This window comes from Ziziphus jujuba, chromosome 12 (assembly GCF_031755915.1).
Source record: "Ziziphus jujuba cultivar Dongzao chromosome 12, ASM3175591v1".
Taxonomy (NCBI): Eukaryota; Viridiplantae; Streptophyta; class Magnoliopsida; order Rosales; family Rhamnaceae; genus Ziziphus; species Ziziphus jujuba.
Window position 1 is genome coordinate 15643804 of NC_083390.1, and position 27995 is coordinate 15671798.

At 30.6% G+C, this 27995-nt stretch overlaps 3 protein-coding genes across 4 annotated transcripts; 1 reads left to right on the forward strand and 2 right to left on the reverse strand.

Moving 5' to 3' along the window:
* Positions 1-556: 556 nt before the first annotated feature.
* On the reverse strand, positions 557-2350 carry LOC107428860 (putative pentatricopeptide repeat-containing protein At1g26500). The gene has a single exon (XM_048462726.2). It carries the CDS (start codon positions 2135-2137, stop codon positions 650-652), a length of 1488 nt encoding a protein of 495 aa, XP_048318683.2. The 5' UTR covers positions 2138-2350; the 3' UTR covers positions 557-649.
* A 3264-nt stretch (positions 2351-5614) lies between these two features.
* LOC107428883 (14-3-3-like protein GF14 iota) lies at positions 5615-8789 on the forward strand. 2 transcript variants are annotated; one of them, XM_048462105.2, is made up of 7 exons: positions 5615-5977; positions 6880-7186; positions 7550-7637; positions 7758-7867; positions 7951-8099; positions 8325-8371; positions 8452-8789. In XM_048462105.2, exons 1-7 carry the CDS (start codon positions 5902-5904, stop codon positions 8467-8469), a joined length of 795 nt encoding a protein of 264 aa, XP_048318062.1. In that variant the 5' UTR covers positions 5615-5901; the 3' UTR covers positions 8470-8789. The 2 variants fall into 2 exon arrangements, with proteins under 2 accessions (XP_048318062.1, XP_048318063.1); XM_048462106.2 differs by having other exon boundaries at positions 5621-5977; positions 8464-8789.
* Positions 8790-13537: 4748 nt separating this feature from the next.
* LOC132800144 (uncharacterized) lies at positions 13538-14929 on the reverse strand. The gene is made up of 4 exons (XM_060813151.1): positions 14780-14929; positions 14386-14641; positions 14092-14268; positions 13538-14043 (listed from the first exon to the last, which is right to left on the reverse strand). Exons 1-4 carry the CDS (start codon positions 14927-14929, stop codon positions 13538-13540), a joined length of 1089 nt encoding a protein of 362 aa, XP_060669134.1.
* Between the last annotated feature and the right edge of the window lie 13066 nt (positions 14930-27995).

Consider the following 27995-nt stretch of genomic DNA (forward strand, 5'->3'; position numbering starts at 1 on the left):
AGGACATAAATGACAATATATTTTTATTTTTTGATATTGGGATAGAAGATTTGACTTGGGAAAAACAAAACAAAACAAAAAAGGTGTCTTTGCCGTGGATGTCAGAAAGTTAAAATGTGTTACAAAAGATCTGTGTCTTGAGAAGGATTTTTAATGTTTTTTTTTTTCCAGAAAGTTAAAATGCGTTACAAAAGATCTATGTCTTGAGAAGGATTTTTAATGTTTTTTTTCCAAGTGGATGCGGTGCGTTAAATAACATTGAAAGAAAAATATACAATTTTAGTTTGCCATAAAAGAAACAATAAAATGTATAATCATATGATGGTTACAAAATATTTTGTCATTATTGACGATGATCTTGAAAGAATTTATATATCAATTAATAATTTAAATGATTATTATTAGATAATTTATTTTTATTAAAATTAAATATTTTAATTAAAATAAATTGATGATCATTAATTGATAAAAAATAAAAAAATTTATAGTTACGCAAGGTAGGAACTGTTAATATTCCATAGATCTGTAACTTTTTTCCTGATTCAGGAGTATTCACAAAAAAAATAAATAAAATAAAAATTCAGTGTCCAAAAATCTATCTCCTAAGATTTGTATAAGGAAAATTCTGTCTCATTAATGTTAAAATTTTCTACAAAACTCTATTTCTTCTCCTATCTCTGGTTGCCATTTTTTCACCATATCTCTCAAAAATATCAGCCAAATCAACCAGCCCACCCTCTCTTAATTTCTTCCCTACCTCTTCAAACATTAAAACACCTTCCTCATTTGAATAATAATGCAAGAATTTATTGTAATCAAATCTAGGTACCTCAACTCCACTTTTCAGTGTTCTCTCAACATACTTCGTAGCTTCTAATAACTTCCCAGCCTTGACAAGACCACCAACAAAAATAGTATCAAAATTCACGAGTGGGTCACATCCTTTCCTTCCTCTCTTCCCCAAATGTCCTTGCAATAGCATTATATATGTGTGCATTATAGGTTCACAACCTCTCGATATCATCTCTCTGAATACTTGTGTCGCTTCACTGGCTCTTCTCAATCTCAGAAGCCCCTTGATCAAACTATGGTATATATTTATATCTGGTTTCTCAATCCTTTCAAAAACCTTGTAAGCTTCATTCACTCTGCCTCTTGCTAGAAGCCCATAAAGTAGCGATCCTAATGTCAAATTATCAGCTGCGATACCTCTCTTGCGCATTTCTTCAAACATTAGGTGGGCCTGAGCAATCTTGCCCCTTTGACACATCCAGTTTATCACAAGTCTGTAAGTTGAAAGCCCCAGATCTTCCATTCTCTTGGATCTCATCGCCTGGAAAAGTTTCATAGCCTCGTCGTATCGATTTATCTTGAAAAGGGTCTCCACCATTTTCTCAACGGCTTCGGTATCTGGTTCGAAACCTTCGTCCACCATTAAATTCCATACTTTCGAAGCTTCAATCAGATCACCCACATCGCAAAACCCCTCGATCAAATACTTGTAAGTAAACACATCAGGCTTAATCCAATCTTTGAGCTTGAAAACCACAAATTTAGCTTCCTCAACTAGTTTACACCCACAGAGCGTCTGGACGACCCTGTTCAAAGTCTGCAAACTGTAGTCGAATCCATACCCATTCATGGAGTGAAAAAACTCCACGCATTTCTTCAACTCCCTAGCTTTAGCGAGCGTCTTCAAAGCTATCCTGAAAGTCTGATCGTTCACCAAACGACGACGTCCCATCTCGTGAAGTATTTCCCAGAAGAGGTCGATGTTTCGGGATTTGCCGATCACATCGACCATCTTGTTGAACGAAACCGTGGTGTGGACGAAATGCGGGTGGGTTTGGGTGTATTTGAAGAAGCGGTAGAGGGGTCGCCATGATAAAGGGAAGTAGTTGCAGACCTGGAGGAAGAATTCGTGGTTGAGTTGGAAATCGCAGGAATTGAGGTTTGAGTGGAGTCGTGACTCGGGCGAGTTCTGTTGCTGATAGAGGATTGTGCAGACTCGGAGAAGGTGGGCTGAATTCACCGGTGAGATTGAGTTGGTTTGTGTGGACTCGGTGGACTCGAATTTTATGGAACGAAAATGGGTTATGATGGATTTAGCTAGCGTTCTTTGTCTGATCATTATCATTTCGTTGTTCGATTTTTCTGTGGAAAATTTAGTAACTTTCTCGAGAAAATCCTCAATGCAGTGAAGCTCTAAAATCCAACTTTCATGGAGTTGGAAAGCGATTTGAAAGATTTCCGTTTATTCTGAATGAAGCTTCTTTTCTCTAACATCCAACTTTCATGGGGGTTGGAAAGCGATTTTAAAGACTTATCATTTATTATAAATGATGTTTTTTTTAAGAGGGATTATTTAATTTAGAGTTTGACGGATTTAAAATGAATTATAGATTTTAAAAGATTTGATGGATTATTATGGAATTTTATAGATTTCATAAAGATTTTGTAAGAATCTAATAAAATTTTTGGATTTAAAGGTGGATTTTATATTGATAATTTTCTTCATAATTTTCCTGTTAAAATCTTTTCAAATCTATTTAAATCCATTATTTTTTAAAGTTTTTTAAAATCAATAACTTTTTAAATACCATCAGATTTTAAAAAAATTATATAAAGTTCTAATTGAATACATCTAGATTTTAATGGACTTTTATAAAATCCATCAAAATCTGAATTGAATATCATTAGATTTGTATGGAGTCCTTTAAAATCTAAATCGAATACCTCAAAACTTTAAAAGACTTTTAAAATCCTTCAAATTTTAAATTGAATACATCCTCCAAGTTATTGTTGTTGGTATAATAATGCATCTTCCACCAATTAATTTGATAAGATTAATCATTTCTACCTAATATATATATATATATATAAATTAAAAATCAAAATTCAGCTTATACCGTATCAAATTAATCTTCATTAGATAATCATTTTAATAAGTTTAAAAATCAAAAATTAAGATTTAATATTTTTAATATGCATGTATCTGTTAAATTGATTGGAAAATCTAAGTCAAAATGAACAAAACCATTACATAAATTTGTTTCTATATATATATATATCTCAATATTAATAATTGATTTTGAAAAAATTATCATAAACACTTATAAAAACAAATATTTGAAACAATTATTTTAAAAATCGTAATTTATATTATAAAATTTTCTTATATATATCCTGGTTAATTAATAAAATTAAAAAAATAAAATAAAACAAAGTTTTTTTGTTTCGTTTTTCAAACATGGTTAATTTTATCAAATTCATGTATTAAAAATATATAATTGAATTGAAACTGACAAAAAATATATAGTTCATAATTTCTTTGGTAAAATATATAGTTCAAAATTTGAATACAAGGTTAATTGTATTTTTATACTTTCTATTCATAGTTTTGCATCTCAATTTTCAAAAAAAAAAAAAAATGTTATTTAAATTACTAATTTCTCAATTTGTCACATTTTAGTCAAAACCTTAATTTGGAAAAAAGGTTGGATAGTTGTTCCATCCATGTGAGTTTCATATCATCCCGCGGTTGTCTGATTATCATTCACGGGTTCCATTTTTCAGTGGAAAAAGTTAGCGACTTTCTCCAGAAAATCCTCAATACGGTGAAGCTCTAAAATCCAACTTTCATAGGGTTGGGAAAGCAATTTCAAAGACTTCTGTCTTTTTCTAAACAATGACATACATGTATTTTACTTCCATATTTACATCAAAGCAATGTTTTATTGTTTTAGTTTAATAAATTAATAATGCATCTTCCACTAATTAATTTGATAAAATTAATCATAAATAAAAAGGTAAACAAAGGTTGTATTTTATTTTTTTTATGAACGGCATGGTAATACAAAGTTAGATTAAATAAAGTTAATTTTATCAAATTGATTCATTGAGAATATATTTAACTGAATTGAACTACAATAAAGTCAATAATTCATAGGAGATACAAATTTTCTATCTTCTTTTTTATATTGTCATTCAAGTCTACCGTTATATATGATGCATTATCATATAAAAATATGAACAGAGAAATAAAATAAACTAGGAGAAAAAAATAATTTTAAAAAGAAATAAAATAAATGAAGTATAAATATAATTTTAAAATAAATATAATCCTATCATTGATCATATAGAAGAAAAGAAAAAAAAAAATTCATCCATTTATATAGTTTATTATGAATTTTTATTGTTTGAGGACGAAATGCATTACACATCATAAATTAAAGGTATAATAGTTTATATATCATAAATTAGGTATAATACTTTATATAGGAGGAATTTAACAGATTTACCTTATAAATCATCTTTCTTATCCGGTGGATAATTCATCTTTTTTATCCCGTGTTTTTTAACCAACAAGCGCTTATAAAATTATAATCAAATTACTTTTAATATAAAATCTTTAAAAAAAATTCATCTTTTTTATCCCAACAAGCGCTTATAAAATTATAGCCAAATTATTTTTAATAAAAATCTTAAAAAAAATTATACCAGATGGAAGTTAAATCAATCTAGTTTTTTATTTGATAAATCTATTCAAAAATATAAATAAACAATTAAATGAAGTTCATATGATGGCTAGAATTATTAGGCAATCTCCTCTTAATGATATTAACGATGTTTTATATATACTATAGATATGTTGATCTTAGTATGTGGAATATGTCCATATTCATATTTCATTTCTTATACTTATTTCATATTGACTAATTTTATTAGAATTTGAATCTCTTATCTTCATGAGTTAAGTCGTATTTTGTTGATGGAAATAAGTAGTTTTTTTTTTTTTTTCAAAATAACATATTTTCAATTTTTTTTATGTCTAATTAAAGAATATTATTCATATAACTAATAATTATTTTAAGATGAAAACTATTACCTTTATTTTTTATTTTTATATATATATGTATAAAAGAGATGAAATATATAACTTACCCACAGTCATTAAAAATATATAAATTCTATTTTTATGTAATTCTTCCTTCATGAGTTAAGTAGTATGTTTATATAATTATTTTTAATATTTTATACGATCCTCCTTTAATGAGTTAAGTCGTGTTTTGTTGAAAGAGATAAGTAGTTGTTTTTTTTTTTCTTTCCCAAAATAACAAATTTACATCTTTTCAAAAAAAAAAATTAAATTTTTTATGTGTAATTAAAGAATATTATTCATATAACTAATAATTATTTTCACATAAAACTATTACTTTTTTTTTTAATAAGAGACGAAATATATAACTTACCCACATTCATTAAAAATATATAAAATTCTATTTTTTAGTCTAAAATAATTTTTCAACATAACAACGATTTTAATTCACCAAAAAAAAAAAAACGATTTTTATTTTTTATAAGAAAATATTTTTATTTGTAAAAATAAAAATAAAAAATTGTATAGGAATAATAAAATACTAATTAAAATACTTAAAAAAATATTAAAAAAAAAGGAGAGAGAGGAAATTGAGGAAAGAAAAGAAAGTAAAAAAAATAGTAAAATAACGAAAATACCCATCCGACAGAAGAGATTTTGAATGAATCCAAGTGCAAGGTTCACCTGAAAACGCACAAGAAATGAGCGCTTCCTTTCAAATTTTTCTCTCTCTACTCTCTCTCTCTAGATCAACGGTCCAGATCTGGTCATCACCCACCCTAAACTTGCTCAATCTTTAACACTCTCACCCCCTTCATATTCTCCTCCTTTATATATATATATATATATATATCATCTATCTCCTTTTTCCTCGCATCTCATTTTAATTAGTTTTTCAATTTTTTCGTGCTAAGCAAATATTTGACCCCAAAAAAAAAAAAAAAAAAACTCTCTCTCACTCTGTCTCTGAGGCTTTTGGTGGTTTTTCTGCATTTTTGTCGTCAATCTCTCTCTGAAAAACGATGTCGTCTACCGAGAAGGAGAGAGAGACTCAGGTTTACATGGCCAAGCTCGCCGAGCAGGCCGAGCGCTATGAAGGTCCTCTCCGCTTCATCCATTTTCATTTTTGTTTAATATTTGTTTTGTTTTTTAGGATTTTGATCAATATATTACTTCTTGCTTATTTTGTTTGGATCTTGAATTGTCGCTGAAGTGTGGAATTCCTATGCTATTTGATTTGTCTTTTGCTTTTTTTTTTTTTTTTTTTTTTTTTTTTTTAATTTAGTTTTTGAAGCTTGATTTTGTATTATTTTGGTGCCATATAATGTATTGGTTTCGCTGCATTGCTTGGGATCGGTTTGTTCGTTGGAAGATTAGTGTAGTTATTGTGTTTTTTATTGATTTTTTTTGTCTGATTCCGTGCAAATAATGTTGCTATATTTGATTATCTGTTTAGTTATTTTTCTACGCATCTAATGGAACAACTTCATTCTATCCATGCTTTTTACCCATTTTATTTTATCATTTTTTCCACATTTTATATATTTCTGTGAACCAGGGAATGAATAGGGTAAATGCTCCTTGTGTTGATCCTTTCGCAATCAAATGGTCCTTTATGATGTTTTTGACTGAATATATGTATAGGGTTGTAGAAATTGGATTAACTGATTTTATTTGCTGGTGTACCTAATTATGTATGTGTTTTGATTGAACAAGTATGACAATGTGGGCAGTTGATTTGTCGGCTAAACACCGGTAAAGGTGATAAATATTACTTTATATGGTACATGTAGCATCCTTCAGACACAGGTGCTAAAAAGATTTGATTAGATAGTCACAGTTTTTAGATTTACATCTTGTAATTTTCCGATTTGTTGTTGACATTCAATGGCCCTTGACTTTTATGAATGTGAAGTTATGCACAATTGTGTGACTATATATATATATATATAAAGGGATTTTGACTGATGAATCAATTATTTTTAATTGAAAACTTTCAGAAATGGTGGAATGTATGAAGAAAGTTGCAAAACTTGATGTTGAGCTGACTGTGGAAGAGAGGAACCTTCTTTCGGTTGGATACAAAAATGTCATAGGTGCTAGGCGGGCCTCTTGGCGCATCATGTCTTCAATCGAGCAAAAGGAAGAATCAAAGGGAAATGAGCACAATGTTAAACTGATTAAGGGTTATCGCCAGAAGGTAGAGGATGAGCTCTCTAAGATTTGTGGTGACATTCTTACTATCATTGACAAGCACCTTATCCCTGCTTCTGCCTCTGGAGAAGCCACTGTTTTCTACTACAAAATGTGAGTCATGTGCCATTTTCACTTACAGTACAAAGCGATTCTTTTCGCTTTCATTGTTCAGTTGTTCTTTTATCTGTCAGTGGAATATATTCCAAACTGTGCGATGCAAGAGAATAATTTTGTATCTTATGCTGATAAGTCAAGCTTTCTATCTCTACCAAACAAATGGTATACATGTAATGGGTCAGATGATTTCCTTTTTACATGATTCGCCCTACCTAAATTATGGGCTGAAGAATTTTGCAGTGACATGCAATTATGTTGTCTTCCTCTTATTTCTATATATTGGTATGCGCTTATAAAGTTGTTTCTGAAGACGGTAAATGGATTTTTTAAATAATGTATTTGATATGCATGATTCAGGAAAGGTGACTATTATCGGTATCTTGCTGAATTCAAGACTGACCAGGAAAGGAAAGAGGCAGCTGAGCAGTCATTAAAGGGATATGAGGCATGTTCTTTGAATCACCACACGTAGACAGTTAGACTTTACACAAAATGGTGAATCGCATAAAAATTTATTTGTTCTTACTTGTTATGATTGGCCCTTCTGTTGTCATCTTTCTGTTAGGCTGCTTCAAGTACTGCAAATACAGATCTCCCATCAACCCATCCAATCCGTCTTGGCCTAGCGCTCAACTTTTCTGTTTTTTACTATGAGATTATGAATTCTCCTGAAAGGTTGTCATGCTCTATGCTTGTTGTCTTTTTTGTGCATTTCAACTTTTTCACGCAACTGATTTATTGTTTCTGAAAATTTTCAGGGCCTGCCATTTGGCTAAACAAGCTTTTGATGAGGCAATTGCAGAATTGGATACCTTGAGTGAGGAGTCTTACAAAGACAGCACCCTCATTATGCAGTTGTTGAGAGACAACTTAACTCTTTGGACCTCTGATTTGCCCGAAGATGGAGGTACCGTATATTTGGAAACTTCACATAAAATGCATTAATTGCTACTTGCTAAGGATGGAATATAAATTGATTGAGGATTACCATGTGAATTTTTATCTTGTCCTTGACTCCTCCATTCAATAAAATATTGAAGTTTAAAAGTTATTCATTCTGGATTAGCAGTTTGTTTTTACTCTGAAACTTAATTCAAATATCAAACTTATGCATAATTATGCTTACATCCAGGTGACGAGAACTTCAAGGGTGAAGAATCCAAACCTGCCGAACCGGAGGTACAAATATTTGAAAAATATTTTAAAAGTTTTTTGGTTATAGTTCCAACTTATTTTCTACAGCTACTGAATAAAAAAAGAAACTTTTGCAGCATTAATGGGGATAAGCTGAAAGAACCCTGCATGTGGCTAGTGGAAGTTAATCGACTTTGCAAATGGCAGCCTTTTTCCTTTTATTTTCTTAAGTTCACGGGAAGAGTGGATTTTGAAGAACATAAACATTTTGATGAAGTTGTTTTTCATGTTAGGGCCCATCCCATGCCAGGAGATAAGATTTGATCAATTGTATGGCCTTTTGGTTATTTATCATTTTTCTTCTTTTCCTTTTTATCTTGCATTTGGTTCACTTTCTTTAATATAAAGTTCTTTATCTCAAGCAATTAATTGCTTGGCTTTTCGAAGCTCTTTATTTTGTCAATGCCTAGTGGAGGCTTACATGTTGAAAAATTGTGCCTTTATTTTTCTTGGTTCATGCTTGTGGGTTTCGTCGTGCTCACAAAATAAAATACCAATCGAGACTCTTTGCACTATAAAATAAGTTTGCCCCATTATTATTTTATAACCTATCTTAGCTATGATAAAATTTGTATTCATTTTATTTGAGTGAAACACTTATTTTTAGAATCAGCCAGAGACTTTAGGGAAGAAAATATTGTTATTGATCATATGTTATCTAGCATTCAGAATGATTGCTAATGATGAAGTTGTGGAACACGGTTGCTTATTGACCGATGCCTATCTATGCCTATTGGAAGAGAAATTTAGAAAAATGAAATTATTTAGGGTATTTAAACTATGAGGGCCATTATGGGGTTGATCAGCTGGTGGAACTATATATTATTATTATTATTATTTATTTTCGTGATAAAACTCAGCGTAGAAGTGTTTGTGTTTGTGTTTATGTTTGTTTTTGTGTGTTTTTTTTTTTTTTTTGGTTGGTTTTGTTTTTGTTTTTGTTTTGGGTCAGGTAGTGTTTCAATATTGGTGAAATAGAGGGGCAATGGAATGAGCATGCCATAGGAATCCTCAGTTCCATTCTCATATTCGTGTGAAAATAATAGTTTACCCTCCAATAATCTTTAAATAAAAATAATTATTTACTCCAATTTTTCTCTCTAATTTTGTTGGGTATTACAACATCCGCTTGAAAACGAAATATTTAACTTCAGAACAAAATATGTACAAGATTTTGAAACATTTTCATTTCTTATTCTGCGCTGTTTAATTAAAACGGTTGAAAACGAAGATATTTTCGTATCCTATTATGCACTATTTAATTGAAAATGGTTGAAAATGAAGACGAGATCTTATTTCTTCTTCTAATTTCATTTGTGTATACGTGTAACAGAAACTGAAGCAAGAAAGTGCAGGAAAGTGTAAAAGTAACAGAAGCAAGAAAGTGTAAGAAAAAGAAGAAAAATAAAAAGGAAGAGAGAGAATTGAAAAGAGATTCTGTATTACAAAGAAAAAGATTGATTACAACCACACGTTTATTTTGCCTTTTTGGTATATATTATATATCAGAAACTAACACAATAATACTCACTTGACTGACATGTCACTAAGCATAACAACTTTTTACTAACACCTTAAGCTGAAGTTTAACTACTTAACAAACAAGAGTAAATTTGGTGTAACTTCTTCTGATCTGGCAAACTGCATAGCTGATTCAGTTAGCTAGTATGAAGCCAAAATAAATATGATGTGGCAATCTATCTTAAAGTCTTTAATACTCCCCCCTCAAGCTAAAGTTACTCCAGTAACTCAGCTTGATAAGAAAATACTTCAAATAAACTGATCTTGAAAGTTCTGTCTGACTCTGCAGCATTTTGTAAAAATAATACAACACTGGTGACAACAGAACCAATTTCAACAAAAACTCAATAAAAACATGATCACAGTAAATTTGACTTCATAGAGTAAGGAACCTCACAGACTTTCAGCTTGGTCATTAAAAAATTGAACCGTGAAGTCCCTAAAGATTTGGTAAAGATGTCAGCAATCTGCTCTTTGGATGGAACATATCTTATTTCAATTTCACCTCCTAAAACTTTATCTCGCACAAAGTGAACATCTATTTCAATATGTTTGACCCGAGCATGGTGAACTGGACTTGCAATCAGTAATGCTGTACCAAGATTGTCACTCCAAATAACTGGTCTTGGAGATAAGAATTTGAGCTCCCTTGTAAGATTTTTAAGCCAACATAACTCAGCAGTGATATGAGCTAAAGCTCTATATTCAGCTTTAGTACTAGATCTTGCAACCACATGTTGTTTTTTAGCATTCCAAGATATTAAACTGGCTCCCAAAAATATGCAGTAACCATTAATTGACTTTCTGTCATGTAGATTACTAGCCCAATCTGAATCAGCAAAGGCATGAAGAATCAATTCATTTGAAGCCTGTAATTGGAGACCAACCTGTATAGTACCTTTCAGATATCTCAATATTCTTTTACAATCCTCCTAATGAACATTTGAGGAGAATGAAGAAATTGACTCAATTTATTCACAGAAAAAGCAATTTAGGGTCTAGTCAATGTTAGGTATTGAAGAGCTCCAACTATACTTCTAAACAACTCTGGTTTATCACATAGATCTCCTTTATATAATAAAAGTTGCTTACCACTTAACATAGGAGTAGACACTCTCTTAGCACCTTCCATTTTGGTTTTGTGTAACAAATCCCGAATACACTTACTTTGAGTAAGATGCATAACACCACTTGACCTGTGAACCTCTACTCCAAGGAAAAAAGGCAAATCTCCAAGATCTTTGAGAGAAAATTCAGAATTTAGATCTTTGATAAGTTGTGTAAGATAGTCAATATCATTTCCAATAACTATAATCTCATCAACATGCATTAGTATCATAGCACATACACTGTTTGAATGCAACATAAATAAGCTTGTATTAGCTTGAGAATTTGTGAATCATTTCTTGATCAAAACACTCTTCAAGTTAGCAAACCAAGCCCTTGGAGATTGCTTAAAACCATACAAAGCTTTTTTAAGCTTACACACATGTTTTGGATACTTAGAGCAGATAAAACCTTCTGGTTGAGTCATATAGATTGTCTCAGCTAAGTTATCATTTAAGAAAGTATTATTAAAATCAAGCTATTTGACAGGCCATCCTCTTGAAAGTGCCACAATTAGTATCAAACGGATGGTAGCAGGCTTCACAACTAGACTAAAAGTCTTAAAGAAATCTAAACCAGGTATCTGCAAAAAACCTTTTGCCATAAGCTTGGCTTTATATCGCTCAACTGTCCCATCAGCATTATATTTAACCCGAAAACCCACTTGTTACCTATAATATTCATATCAGGAGTCACAAGTGCCAAATCCCATATGTTGTTCTTCATCAATGCTGAAAATTCCAGCTGCATTGCATCTCTCCATTTTGGATCAAGTAGGGCACTTTTGATAGATTGTGGTTCAGCAACTGAGGCTAATGAGCTTACATGTATAGAGTGGTTAGTAGTGAGAAAAACTCCAGAACGATTTGGTTTAAAAATTCCATTTCTGGACCTAGTAATCATAGGATGAACAGAAACTCAACTTTTTTGTGCCTTATTGTGTTTCAAAGTGGAAACAGATTTTGACAGATCATAATTTGAGGCAGCAACTAAAGGAGAATGAGAAGCATAATCGTGAGATACAACATGAGAAGGTGAGGAAATAGAAGATGATGTTATTAAGTTTTGAGATGTGACAATACTAAAGTTTGGAGTAGAACCATTCAAAGTATCTGGATTTGTAGAAGCAGGAGGTACAACATTTTCAAAGGTTGATTTTGACAAAGAAGTTTGTGATGCAGGAAAAGAATTATGAGTTGTAGTAGGACTAGACAAAACGAAATTTGGTAAAGTAGGATTAACAATGGTGATAGGACTTGTAACAATGTCTGAATTATGTGAATTTATGGTTTTATTAACAATGAATAAATGTGTAGAATAGTAGTAGTCAACAATGTTTGAATTAGTGCTTGGAGAAGAAGATGAAGGAAAACCATGCTGAAATGGAAATTCAGACTCATGAAAAACTACAGTGTTTGTGATATAGACTTTTCCAAAGGGATGAAGACATCTATAGCCCTTATAATTAGGACTGTACCTCAAACACATTTTGAGATATGAAAGTTAAATTTGTGTTTGTTATAAGGTCTTAAGAATGGGAAACAAGCACAACCAAACACCTTTAAGAATTTATAATATAGTTTTTTGTGAAAAAGAACTTGATATGGTGAGATATTGTTTAGAACTAAAGTTGGAAGCCTATTTATTAAGAAAGAAGCACTATAAAAAGCTTCCCACCAATAACTAATAGGCATATGAGCTTGTGTTAAGAGACATAGACCTAGCTTTACAGTGTGTCTGTACTTCCTCTCAACTTTACCATTTCGAGTATGAATATAAGGATATGGTGTCTAAAGAGAATACCTAAATTTGAGAGATAAGAAAGAAAAGTTCGAAACTCACCTCCCCAGTCAGGTTGAACCACTTTAATTTTCTTGTTAAATTGCCTTTCAACCATTGCTTGAAACTTAGAAAAAACAGGTAAAGCTTTAGATTTCGCTCGAAGAGGATAAATCCAAACAAATCTGGAGAAATTATCAAGAAACTGAATATAATATTTGTAGCCCTCTTTAGAAGTAACTGATGTAGGTCCCCACAGATCAGTATATATACAATTTCCAAAGGAGCAGTAGTTTTAGAAGTAGAAATTGGAAACTTAATCAAATGATTCTTCCCAAGCTAACATGCATCACAGAAAAATGTAGCTTTATTAACGAATTTTTTATTACAACTTTGTAACACTTCATCCATCACCTTAGTATTAGGATGACCTAATCTTCTATGAGACAAAGAAAACTTTGATTCACTAATTTACTGACATAGAAAATCTGATACATTTGAAGATTTTGAATCAACAACTTGTGTATTCACAGAAGCAGTGGATAATGGAGAATGATTACAACTAGCTTCAGGATCACCACAACAACAATTGTTTCTATACTTATGACACTTATTACAAGTAGCAAAGATATTATTAGCTATCAATAACCTTTTTTGAACAGCAGGAGCATGTAATTTGTATAAGCCTTCTTGTAATACTCCTTCAAGCTATATTTGACCTCCTTTGTCTTTTATAAAACAACATTAAGCAGTAAATTCAGCAGTTAACTCATTATCTTGAGTAAGCTGAGAAATACTCAATAGATTTTTTGCTATACATGGAACGACTAGAACAATGTTCAATTTAATCATCATAGACAGTGAGAGTAAAAAAGTATTACTAAGATGAGTAATCTCCAAGTTCTGACCATTTCCCACAACCAACTTGTTATTACATTGATATTCAATCTGTTCTAAAAGACTGTCACCATCAGCCACTGCATGGTTAGTTGCTCCACTATCAAGGAACCAAGAAGGATCTTTCTGTAAAGAAGTAGAAACAACATTAGTAGTAGGATTGTGATTATTATACAAAGTAGAAGGCACATTATAACTTGTCAAATTTGCTAGCATCAATACTGGCAGCTGGGAACTAGGAAAATGACCAAAACCATTCGGTCCAATCACATTCTGACCAACCATATTATTTGGCTGAGCACTTGGCATAAAATTTCCAGGAGAAACTAAGGCATTAGAATATCCAAGGGAAACTAAGGCATTAGAGTACATTGATGAAACTTGAGAAACAGCCTAAGTACCATTCGAAGGACCAAAACTTCCTGCCAACATCTGAGAGCCATGACCAAATTGGCCTTGAACACCTAGTTGAGGTTGAAATTGAAACAAAGTAGGAGTAAATGACATAGCTGATGCAGAATTACGAAAACCAGATTGCATGCCAATGAGAAAACTACTGGGATTAGGTCCTTGCAACGCTAGAGAGTGCTATTGAAAAGGTTGAGTATACCTATAGTAACAAACAGCGCCTACATGTCCCATTAAACCACAGACTTGACAGATTGGTCTATTTCCTCTTTCTCAGCCAAAATAACCTCTTCCTCTATTGTTATATCCTCTACTACCTCTAATGTCTTGAACAAAACGTTGAGAATTGGGACTGTAAGTCTGGTTATTATTAGCAAAATGAAAACCAATGTTTGATGGAAATTTGACATGCCTCATAAAATTATCAACAGAATGATTATGCTGACTGTTTGAGACCGCAGCATTGAAATTCAGAGACTTTAAAGAATTCACAGAAAGACCAACAGGATTAGCAGAGAGATTTTCTGAATTAGCATTAAAGGACTGACCAAGCACATAGTTCATACCAGATTTAGCAGCCACACTAGTTATATTTTTAGAATGATTACTTTCGATGTTGATAGTAATAGCAATATTATATTCTTCAAGTTTAATCTCATAGGCTAGTAATCATGAACTTACCTCTATTAGATTGATTAAATCTAACTGAGAATTGAGATTCTCAGAAATTGGATCAAATTCTAGACCAAGTCCTCCAAGAATATAAAAGGCAAAATAAGTTTCATGAACAAATTCAACTGCAGCTTCAAGGTTATCGGCAATTGTTTTCATTTTGAGCCAAAACTCATTAATACTCATATCTCCTTTCTTTGTAGATTTAAGTTAAGTGCGAAGTCTCAGAATTTAAGATTTGAGTAAGAAGCATATCGAGCTTCTAGAGTCTTCCAAACATCAAATGTGGTTTCAAGTCCAACCAAGTGACGAAGAACCTCTCGAGAAATTGCAGTGTGAATCCAACAAAGCAAAAGCTGATCTTGCTTAATCTAATAATCAAGTTCCTCACGCCACCTTCAGATTCATCAACTTCCAAATCTATATTCTTCTTCAGCATTGGACCTCTCGAGAGAATGAATTTCTCAAGATCATGACCTCTAAGAGTTGGAATAATTTGTGATTTCCAAAGAATGAAATTATCTTCATCTAATTTCATTATGTTGCTAGAAAAAGGTGAAACAAGCAGAAGCATATACTTCGAGGAAGCCATAACGACGTGCTCTGATACCATGTAACAGAAACTGAAGCAAGAAAGTGCAGGAAAGTGTAAAAGTAACAGAAGCAAGAAAGTGTAGAAAAGTGTGAGAAAAAGAAGAAAAGGACAAAAAGGAAGAGAGAGAATTGAAAAAAGATTTTGTATTACAAAGAAAAAGATTGATTACAACCACACGTTTATTTTGCCTTTTTGCTATATATTATATACCAGAAACTAACACAATAGTATTCACTTGACTGACACATCACTAAGCATAACAACTTTTTACTAACACCTTAAGCTGAAGTCTAACTAGTTAACAAACAAGAGTAAACTTGCTGTAACTTCTTCTGACATAGCAAGCCCAAAATAAATCTGACGTGGCAATCTGCCTTAAAGTTTTCAATAATACGTATGTGTAACTACTTCTAATTTTACATTTATATATTATGCATGTGCTGCAACTAATTTTACATTTGTATTTATGTATGTGCAGCTACTGCTTCTTCTTCTTCCTCTTCTTGCTTTGTGAATGCACATGGCATTTTATATATTGAAAAAAAAAAGAAGTACTGTTTATTTTGTTCCATCAAAGTATTGATTTCAATATTCAACAAAACAAAGAAATCAATTCTACTATCTATTTCATTCCACCTTTTATTCCATTCCTTTCCACTCTTCGTTTCACCAAGGAAACACCATTTATCTTTTTTCCTTTTGTTTCTTTGGTTGCTACTTGGTGTCATTATTTTTGAATTGTTGGCTTAAGTGAGCTTGCATAATAAATACTAGGACTTACCACCAAGTCACAAAGATAACCAGATAATAGTTATTAACCACAAAGTCACAATTGTTAACCACCAAGTAATAGTAGAATGAAGAAATATAGTTAGGTAGTTGCATAAGCTTGCAAGTAAAGAAGCACCAACCTCAGTAAGTGTAGTTTTTGCTGGAAAAACACAGCTTCAACACCGTGTCTTTAAGAGGTTTTTAAATGAAAAATGATTTTTGTAATAGAGGTTTTGAAAAAATTCATTAGCCCTGTTAAATGATTGTTAAAAATGGCTATTAAATTGGACTTTTTATGGGCTATTAATTTGGGAGTTATATGGGCCATTTATTTGGGTGTTACATATATATATATATATATATATATTTGATTAATTTTATGTAATAGCCTTATTAAAGTTTTATAAGGTTCAAGTTTTAAAGCCAGGCTTTACAAACACCTCATATGAAAAGCATATTTGTACTCTACCCCGTGAGTTGAAAGAGATACAACGTAAACAGAAGCACCAAAATATTATTCAAGTCCATCTTTCATTCTTTGTATATTAGAACTTTCTAGGATTTCTTGCATAGTCGAGTTCTGGCACAATTCTAGTTTGAAGAAGGAGCTTTGAAGGTGCTTCTATTCAAAGCTCTTGATATCTGTCGTACATTAGGATATAGACGCTTTAGGAACACTTATATCAGAGGAAGTGAATCTATTTTAAAGAAATTGTAGGATTACAGGCCTCAGATTTTCTTTTTAAAATAGATTACTCTCGTGGATAACAGGTTCTTAAATTTTTGTAATTCTTATTTTTTGATTTTATTATAATTAAATATTTTTCATTTGTCTTATTTCTCCAATTTTTATTTAATTTATTAGATTATTACAGTTGTAAAAGCTTCCAAGAACTAATAAAGAACCATTGGTTAACTACCACCTATCACAGTCAACTATCACCAATTATAGTAAACCATTAAATTCTATGTTGATACTTCTATCTGACGAAAGTCAGTTTGTGAAACACAATGGACATTGTGATTGGCCATCACCATGGTGACAATGAGGGTGCGACTAATGGACGCCCTCGATATCTTCCTTAGTAAAGGCAACGATTCACGATTTTGTCTTCATTGTATTGATTCGTGTCTAGGTCAAGAAGATTTAACAATCTCAAGATACTTCATATAACAAACATTATTTCCCCATGCTTGATCGGAATCACTTCACAGTATGTACTCCAAGAATGGTATGGGTCTCTTTGTTGGAAATTCTATTAGCATCTTTGATAGAACTGCTCTCAAGGCTTTTTCTGGACACTCGAAATGGTCTCATTTTGGAAAATTTCATTAAATTGGTATTGAAAGTTCAGTAAAACCTTTTTATAAATTGGATATAATTTAATAGTATATATAAAGTATCATAGGTATTTTAATAAAAATCTTACAAAATCAATAATCAAAGATAGTCAATAGTCATACATATTATATTAATGCATGATATCAACTTAAGGAGTACAAATAAACAAATGTAAAGTATCGAAAGTGCTCAATATAATGTATACATCAAAATTAGCAAAATAAAAAAATATTTAGTATCATTTGAGTCAAAGGAAAAGAATAATACATAAGTAGTGGAATAACATACGAATAATGAAGATGCTTGGATGTAATATATGTAACCTGTTAGTTGAGGTCTAGGGACATAGTTTAGAAACATAAAATTATGAAACGAGTTTAATGAGTGAACGTATATAATATTATAAAAATAAATATTATTCTTAAAAATCATTTTTCTCAAAATCTCACTTTTACTCTTTAAAAGTTTTCCTATTTTGATAAACAATTTTCATAAAAACCATATTTATTCTCAAAATATAATAGTTCCATTAATCATAGGATAATAAATTAATTCATAAATAGAATAATACTTTTACGAATCACAATTCATAAATATCAATAATCATAAATATATGTAATTATAGATTGTATCAGCAATGCACCCATCGATATCCCTTTGTACCGTAGTCATTACCATAACTTGTTACATGATCACAACCAATGTCCTAGTGTGTCATCACATACCAGGGGAGGGGGAAATAGTTATTGCAACCCTTAACGTCCTAAAGGTGTCGTAGACTGGGACCTCCCATCTACCTCAAAGAACACATGATCAAGCAGGGGATTGTTAAATAAGCGCGCTAATTATAATCCAACACATTCATATCCATGATAGAGTATGATTTACAATAATCCACAACTTAATATCCAACTCATAACCTAATATATTTATAAAATTTATCAAATAATCCTCATAATCATCATATCAAAATATTCTCACAATATCTAACATATGTATATACTTGTATAACCATATACCAAACTTTATTTGTGCCAAACCATTCCTTTTAATATACCATAATATGACAAATCAAATAGTTATTTCAAGGCATTGGTGCTTAATAACCTCTTATCTTATAACTAAGGGAAGAGTGATTAACACTTTCATTGCAAATACCTGCCTACCCTTTTTCACCTTAGTTCTCGTAAGAATTGTTAAACCTATCGTCCTTTAACCATGAAGAGGGTGGCTAATACCATCATTGCAAAATATGTGCCTATCTTTACTCCCCCTAGTTCACCAAGGAGAGAATTTTATAATTTGTTCGTTGAAATCAATTCATATATATATATATATGTATCAAGAACATCGGTACTAAATGATGCATCTAAAAACCAAATATTAGGTATAAATATACAAATATGGAAGTATCAATTTTTCGTAATTACATTTTTAAGCTGTAAATACATTTTTTAAATAAATAAATAATAAGAATTAAATATAACAAATTATTTTACATATTTTATAAAATCAAACGTAGCTCTATCTGTTTAAGTATTACCAAAAATCAATAACCAATAATAAAAATATTGTAAACTCACATATAATCTTAAAAAAATATACTACATTAAAAATACACTTTAATACCTTATACTTTCACATTTTTGCATTTAAGGGTCTGTAAATTTTTTTTTTTTGACATCTAATAACCTCTACTAACCAAATCATCAAATGCTAACCTTTTCTGTTAAAATTTGCTCATGTGATACTCACATGCCAAATAAATTGATTTTTATTATATTTTTCTGTAATTTCATAAAAATTTTGGAGGAAAAAAAAAAAAAACACAAAACTCACCATTTAATAAGTGGCAAATGACACCATGCATGCACACACCACAGTTATGATTAAAGTTGTTAGATTGTTATTGTGTTTAAAGGTGAGGAACCCACACTTAGGGGCTGTAGTGCTTGATTTTTTCCCATTGATTTATGCAAGAAGTGTGTATGAATTCTAAGGCTTTTGTTTGCTTTCATTTGAGAAGTTTAGGGAATAAGCTTTTTTTTTTTTTTTTTTTTTTTTGGGTTTAGGGTTGCTGATCTCGATTAATTTATGCAAGAACAACATTGGTGTTTGATGTGGACAAGATCGGAAGTTAGAAAACCGGAAAAGCTCTATATTTTCAACAAGAAAGTGCAGGATTGTCACATAAGGTCGTGGTATGTATGAATAATAGCTTTATGCTAAATTAAACCTTAAAGTCTAGTCATTTTCTTTCTTGTCTATATGTGGGTTGTTTGGATTGGAAGCCGATGTCTAATTGGGTTGTAAAGGTCAGAGTTTGTCTAAAGTTTCGTTTATATAATATTCTAAAACATCTTATATTTTCACATGTTTAGTTAATTTATTTCTTAGTTATTTTTTTCTTTATATTGTTTTGTGAATAGAGGGTCCCGTTGATGATGATAGATGTTGTTTTAGTCATTTTGAGAGTAAAAGCATGATCCTGAAAATGTTAAATTGAATTTAAAAATATGGCTTTGCTATTTATTAATAGTTTGCATGTTTATTAAATTGATTCAACTGTGGTTTGTTATTTATTATTGTAAAAATTCAATATTTTTTTACCTTTGCTTTATTGGAAAATAAAATATATTATATAATGCATATCTAGGAGATGTAAAATATTGGTTTTTTATTTGATATATATGTTTGGGATTTCTATTTATATATGTTTGTTGGCTATATATAAATATTATATTGGCAGCATGTGTTGTTAATATAAATGTTAAAACAGTGGTACTGATCCCATCGATGAAGTAGTTGGATGGAGACCTTAAATTATTATTATTATTATTATTTTGTTGACCAAGTTGGCATTGTTTGTTATTTGACTAATTGTGGCTTTGTATTGTATTTATATAAGGTTGATGGATTTGTTTTCAATCTATATATGGGATGGTGATCATTTTAATTTTAATCCATTTAGGAATTATATGGGTGAGAAGGTGACCATTTTTGAAAATTATAATCCTAATATAACCAACATAATGGACTTAAGAGACATGGTTAAAGAGATGGGGTACAATAAGTTTAAGTTATGGTATTTGAAACCTTATGGTATATTACAGTGGGGTGTGAGACCATTAGAAACTGATGGGAATGCATTGAAGTTGGTTGAGTTGGATAGTAAATATGGAGTGATTGATGTTCATGTCAAACATAAGGATAGAGATAAGAATGAATTAATAAATGAAGTAGTACAATCACCATTCGATGAACTATTTCTTTCACCTTTAGATGAATTAGTTGATTCATTGTTGGAATTTCCAATAGATGAAGTAAGTGGATGATCAAACTGGAAGTGTGGGAAGGGTACACAATAAGGATGAAGTAAGTGTTTGCAATGTACTTGAGGATGATGATGATGATGATGGTGATACGAGAATTGGGTATACGACTAGTGAAGTCCTTAATGGTGATATGAATATTGATCTAAAAGAAGATGATGATGCTTGGTTACATGAGAGGGTTAAGAACCAAGAAGATGATGACAGTGCTTGGTTATATGAGAGTGATGAGGACCAAGAAGATGATGATAATACTTAGTTAATAAGAGGGTTGAAGTCTAAGGGGTTGTTAATGGTGGGAATGCAAAAGGTAATGCTATTGGAAAAATTGTGGGTAATGGTGCTAGTAGTTTTGCTAGGAGTGCAAAAGATAATGTTACTAGGAAAAATTTTGGGAATGGTATTAGTAATTTTTCTAGAAATGTAGGGAATAGTCATGTAGTTGGGAATGCTAATGAATAATGAAGGAAGTGTTGGGCAAGCTGAAATTATAGACAATCAAGCCCATGCCTCTATCTTTAAGATGGTAACAGTATGAAAAAGGTTAATTAAGACTTTGATAAGCTTTTCAGTTTGGCAAGTTTTGGTGAAGATGGGGATACTATGCCAATACCTATTTATAGTTCAGTGAGTGACCAATTGGAACTTTCTGTTGGAATGGAGTTTTCTAGTCAAATAGCTTTTAGGGAATACTTAATGAAATATCCTTTAAAAAGTGGTTACAATATCAGGTTTACAAATAGTGCCTCGTGGAGGGTTATAGCAGTTTGTAAAAATCACTACCTTTGAAGAGTGCACACTTCAAACATATAAAAAGAAGAAACTTTCCAAATCAAGACTTTACAAGAAGAGCACAAATGTAGTAGGTAACTCAACAATAAATTGGTGAATTCAAAGTTGTTTAATACTACCCTAAGATGAAACTTGCACATTTTCAAGCAAAGGTTAAGCAAGATCTTATTATTGGCATATCAAATATACAAGTATATAATATAACTGCAAAAGCTAATGCACAAGCAACAAGTGATGTGGCACAACAATACAGTAGATTGTGGGATTCTTGTGTTAAGATTGTTAGAATCAATCTTGGGAGCAATTGTAAACTCAAGGTGGATAGAGAATAAGGGAAAAGATATTTTCCAAAAGGTCTATATTTGTTTAGAACCATGCAAAAAAAGGTTCAAGGCTGGACATGTTCCATTTATTGGATTGAATGGGTTGCATTTGAAAAGTATGTATAGAGGACAACTTTTAGCTAGTGTTAGAAGGGATCCAAACAAGCAAATGTATCCAAGTGCTTATGCTGTGGTTGAGAATGAGAGCAAGGAATCATAGATTTAGTTTTTCAAATATTTAATGGACAATATTGTATATGTCGATGGAGATAAGAAATTTACCTCAATGAGTCATCAACAAAATGTATGAGCTATTTCTTTTTTTGTAATCTTACTAGTTTATTAATACTTTTAGTTTCTGTTTGTCATTAATATTTTTATGTTCTATTTGACTCACAACATTTATTGTTACATGCGTTTTTGCAATTTAGCATTTATTATCAACATTTATGTTGTTGTTACTAACAACCTGGATTCTTAAGACTTCATTGAATTTATGTGAACAACTACTTTTTTATATTTACATCTTTTATTAGATTGATCATAACTCATGATCGTTTGGAAAGTTGTTCAATTTGGTTGAATTGCGACCATTTGAATAGACTTCATACGAAATTATAGGGAAAGATAGTACCTTAGCAAATTATCTACTAGTTGTGTGTGGCTTTATGATGAAAATGTCTACTTTTTTCATAAAGCTTGAGATAAAGTTACATATATCATGATATTTATGCATAAATTGGCTTTCTTAAACTTAAAACTTGTGCGAATATAAGATATGTAACTTTTGTAATTACCAATGTGTCATTATATTTTTTCTATTGCAATATATAAAGGACATACACAAAATTACTAACTTTTGTAAGTTCAGTAGGTTTATTACCAACTTTTGTAAACTTTGTTTAACTAACAATGTTCTTTCTCATATGACATTGTAGAGACTGGTTCCTGCAATTGAAGAGCTTATACAAGATGTGGACCATCACTTTTGTATGAGACACATCTATGCAAACTTCAATAAGCTGTATAAAGGAAAGAAATTTAAATATTTGATTTGGAATGCAGCTAGGGCAAGCAACACACCTGATTTATGATGAAAATGACCTTCTAAAAAAGGTTGAAAAGAAGGTAGCTGAGTGGTTGCTAAGATTGGATCCAAAAAATTTAAAGATGAAATTAAATGTGATTTACTAACAAATAATATTAGTGAGTTCTTTAACTTGTGGGTTTGGTAAGGGAGAAATAAACCTATTATATGTGTTTAAGAATATATAAGGCAGAAGCTAATGTTAAGGATAAGGGAGAATAGGGAGAGTATGAGAAAACATGATAATAAGATCTGCTTATTACTTTTCCAAAAGTTGGAGAAAATTAAAGTGGACAGTAGGAGCAGCTTGCCATAGTAGGCTAGTGCTGAATTATTCGATGTAGAAGATCATCCAAATAGATTTGTTGAAAATTTGCAACACCATTCTTGTAGTTAAAAAATATGAGGTGTTACATGTAGGCATACCGTTTCATACATTTTTTTTATGAAACATGACCCAGTTGATGACATTGACCCTTCATACACTATAGCTATCAACATGAGAGCTTATGAACCTATTATTTTCCCATTAAAGGGACCACAGATGTGGACAAAGACTTAAATGACCTTATATACCCACCTCCATATAAAAAGGTTACTGGAAGGCGAAAAATAATAAGAAGGAGAGATCCATTTGAGAAGGACAATGCATGGCCTACAAAAGGACCAACAGTCAGGTGCCAAAATTGTTGGGAGTGGAGACACAATAAGAGGTCATGTAAGTAAACTGCTGCCAAGAGATCAAAAACTTGGTACCTTGGGAAAGAGTTTAAGCAAGTGACTACAATTTATTTGGTAATATTTCAATTAATTTATACAATATGTACATCCATGTGTACCATATGAGTAACTGCTACATGTTTATTACTTATGTAGGGAGCAATGAAAATGATGGCATAGTAATTGGCAACTTAATGAATATGGCACCTGCATCTATAGTTGCTTCTGCAGCTATAAGTACTTCTTTCTAATTTTCTGCCTCTGTTTTTCAATTATAATTGGGAACTCATTTATTTAGTTATTTGTTTTGTCTTTTGCGTGAAGAATGCATTAGTGCAGTAGGCTATAAATATTAAATATTAGTGTTCATTAGTTTAAAAAACTTTTCCTTAATTTGCTTATACCTGCAAGGGTATAGTGTGAAGAGTTTGGACATGGTTGTTATATTTAAGCTGTCATGTTAGATTTATGGTACCAATGCCTGCAAGTGCATTAAAATTGAGTTTTCTAATTCTTACTATGTAGAGTAGCATTATGTTTTCCTGTTTTCGTGTGTATATTAATGACTTTAAGCTTTCACATTCCTTTTTACTTTATGTCATTGGAATGGAAGCACTGTACTTGTCATTAATACTTCTAAGTAATTTAATTACTTGGCTTTTTATTTTTGTTTTGATCAACTGCTACAGATATATAAAATGTTCAAGGCCTTTATTGGCTTTATGCTTGTTAATGTGACTGATATTCTATGCCTTCTATTTATGGCCTTAGTGTAAACTATTTCCTTTAAATAATCACACAAACTATTGAATTTTGTTTCAGCATGTTATACAAATAGCTATAAAAAGTACAACCATAGAAAGATGGACCTCGGCCGGAATACGAGGAAGATGAAAAGGCAGAGGGAGAAGGGAGAGGAAAAAGACAGTGTAGGCGGAGACATTTCAAATGATGACCAACGACCTGAACCAACAGAGCTAAAGGCAAGAAGCAGTACTCAATCACCACCTTCTGGAAAGATTTCTAAAGGCAGAGGCAACGGAAAAGGGAAATTAATGACATAGCCAAATTGAAAATGGGTTAAGTGTATTTTGGATTGTTGTTGATGTTTTGGGCATTACAATATGTTTTTGTAGCAACATTTAGCAGCTGTGTGGACATAGTAAACAACTGTTAAGTGGTATGCTATTAGGTGTTGTGGGCTTGTTAAGTCATAGCAACCAAGTATTTTTTGAAAAGTGACTTTGTTAATTATTAAATCTCTTAGATTTTGTAGGTATAAAGTTCAACAATATCTATTAATGTTATTATATTAGACACAGATGAACGTTATTTTGTGCTCAACAATATATTAGAATATATAATTTCTTCATTACATTCAAATTAATGTTAGTTTTAAAATTTCCTCATTACTTAAGATTAGATAGGAATTATTCTTATTTTGTGCTTAAAAGCCTATTGATCAATAATCAACATAAACTATTTGAAATATTTTTTATTTTGTTTGCAGAGAGTATTGATATAGTTTTATTATGCTCAATGATCATTATAAACTAATTAGCCCTAATTAGTTAAGAGCAAACCAGCATAAAAGTCAATAAGCTGCTAAACAAATACTCTTTAATTAGACTATACTTCTATTACACAAGAACATAAACAATTTGATCCAAAAATTAAGATCAAAACAAGATAACAACTATAAGCTAGTAAACGAGATCTTCCATAACTATAAAATATTTCCATTACAAAGGAAATCAATTCTCCATTGTACATAACACAAAATACCTTCCATTGAACATCCACTATCTAATGCCAAATTAAATACATCATTGTAACTAAAAGACATTAATTAAAAGACAATAAACATTCATCCACACAACTATACCAGCTATTACTAATTCATATACAAATAACTCTTGTTTGTCATACATTCACAACTACAATTACTCCAGAGTAACAACATAAAAACTATCACAATTTCTATTAATACAATGTATAGCTTTCTAATTTTGATTAAATAGTTGTTTACTTCGCCCTCAATTTATTAACATTTTTTCTCCATATGCTTTTTCTGAGACATCCATTTTTCCAACTCTTCCTTACAATCTTCTATCGTTAGTTTGTCATATATATCTTGTTGCTTATAAGCTACAATTGCATCATCTAATTTTTGAGTTTCCCTCTTAAATGATCCACCATATCCTTTGCATTATCTGATATAGGTGCATCAATCCATTTAAAAAAATTGTATCTTCCAACATCTTATAAACATTAACAATTTATTCATTGTGTAATAGGTAATAATTGTCATCAACTATGTCATTAGTACTTATATATATGCATATATTGCAGCTGATAATAAATTATCAATTTGGAAATATAAAATAGAATTTAGCAAGTTTTATAATGCACTCTAAGCTTTCAAGATGAGGTACATATTCCATATTTAAGAATGAAAATCCGAATGTGTCCAATTAAAAATAAATAATCAATTAATTACAAAACCTCCTCCTAGTATTAACACTGGTCATTAATGTTCTCACCACAATATGTCATGGTTTTTCATAGTTGCATAACAAATCCGTTGAATAAATCAAGCTTTTTAAAGACATCTCAACTGCTTCATATTCTTTGTTTCTTCCTTCTTCCTCCCCTGTTTTGATAAAACTGCAAAATTAGTTTTGTCGTTTGTTTAAGTTAATCGTGAGTTTTGTATTTTACATTCTACAACCATTTTTTTCTCAAAATTATTTATGTCATGAATATCTCATGAGTAAATTTTAACAGAAATGATTTGGTTAGTAGAGGATATCAAAAGTAAAAAGGTTTTTTACAACCCCCAAATGTAAAAATGTAAAAGTAAAGGGTACTAAAGTGTATTTTGCCCTAATATTAAATATTTTTATAACTCTCAATACTTTTAAATCAGCATAAATAAATAAATAAAGAAATAATAAAGAAATAATCTTACAAAATCATATATATATATATATATATATATTTATTTATTTATACAAACACACACACGTACACACAAACATATATATACATATAAAGGAACATGTTCTAACAATATGGTTACTTTACTGATTCGAAAATTAATGGTAAACATTTTCACAATTCAAACATAATTTAGAAAATGGCATACAACTTATATTTATATAACTTACACATATATACACACATACACATATTATAATCAAAATTAAGGCACATAAGCATTTAAAAGAAAACCATATATACAATACCTTTTTTTTTTCTTTTTCTTTTTTCTTTTTTTAAGTTCTACAACCAACCCAAATAAGTAGTTTAATATTTAATTATGCGCGATTTACTTTACGAAGAAATCGAAACCACTTTTAATCCCATCTCATAAAATAATCACTATTATACATAATAAAATATACTTTTCAGAACATATTAAAATACATTTACATATTCCATTAATATGAGCACTAATTTCAAATCAACATTACACTTTAATTAACCAGGTATAGAAAACTATAAAATATTAAAATGCTCTTTTGACAGTTTAAATCCCTCAAATCTATAAATCCTCAAATAAGCAAAAGCTTGGATAAATTTAAATAAATGTATACCAATAATTTAAATTTCACAAAACTACATATACCAGTATTTAAAACAAATACATCAATGAATGAAATTATTTTAATTAAATATAGGCATCTAAATCTCTTAGAAATTTATAAAATACCCAATTAATAATAATTTATTAAATAACACATCAAATCCATATATATATATATATATACTACCCTAAACTATAATTTAAAAAATATATCATTCACAGTACTAATATTTACTCATCTTGCTCTACTGCAGGGTCAGTGGCAAGTTCTATCAGGTGCCTAACAAACACTATGAATATTTTTTAGATGTCATAAACATTATTCCAGGATCTTGGAATGCTTTAAATATTTTAAATTTTACTTTTATTATTTTAGAATTCCAAAATTTGACTTCAGGGGAGTCCAGCTATACAATGATCAGAATGGTTTGTCGCCTAAAATTTAGGGTTTTTCCTATTTATAGTTAATTTCATAAAATTGAATATTTCATTAACCTACATTAATCACTATGAACCTAAATTCAATAAGAATTCCTAGGAAAAACCTTCAACACCGACCAATTTTTACATAATCATTAAAATTAGCTCAAAATGGTAATATTTTAAATATTCATCCATAATTGGCAAACTATATACCAAATGAAAGCTTGTAAGACAAGGATTAAAAATAATTA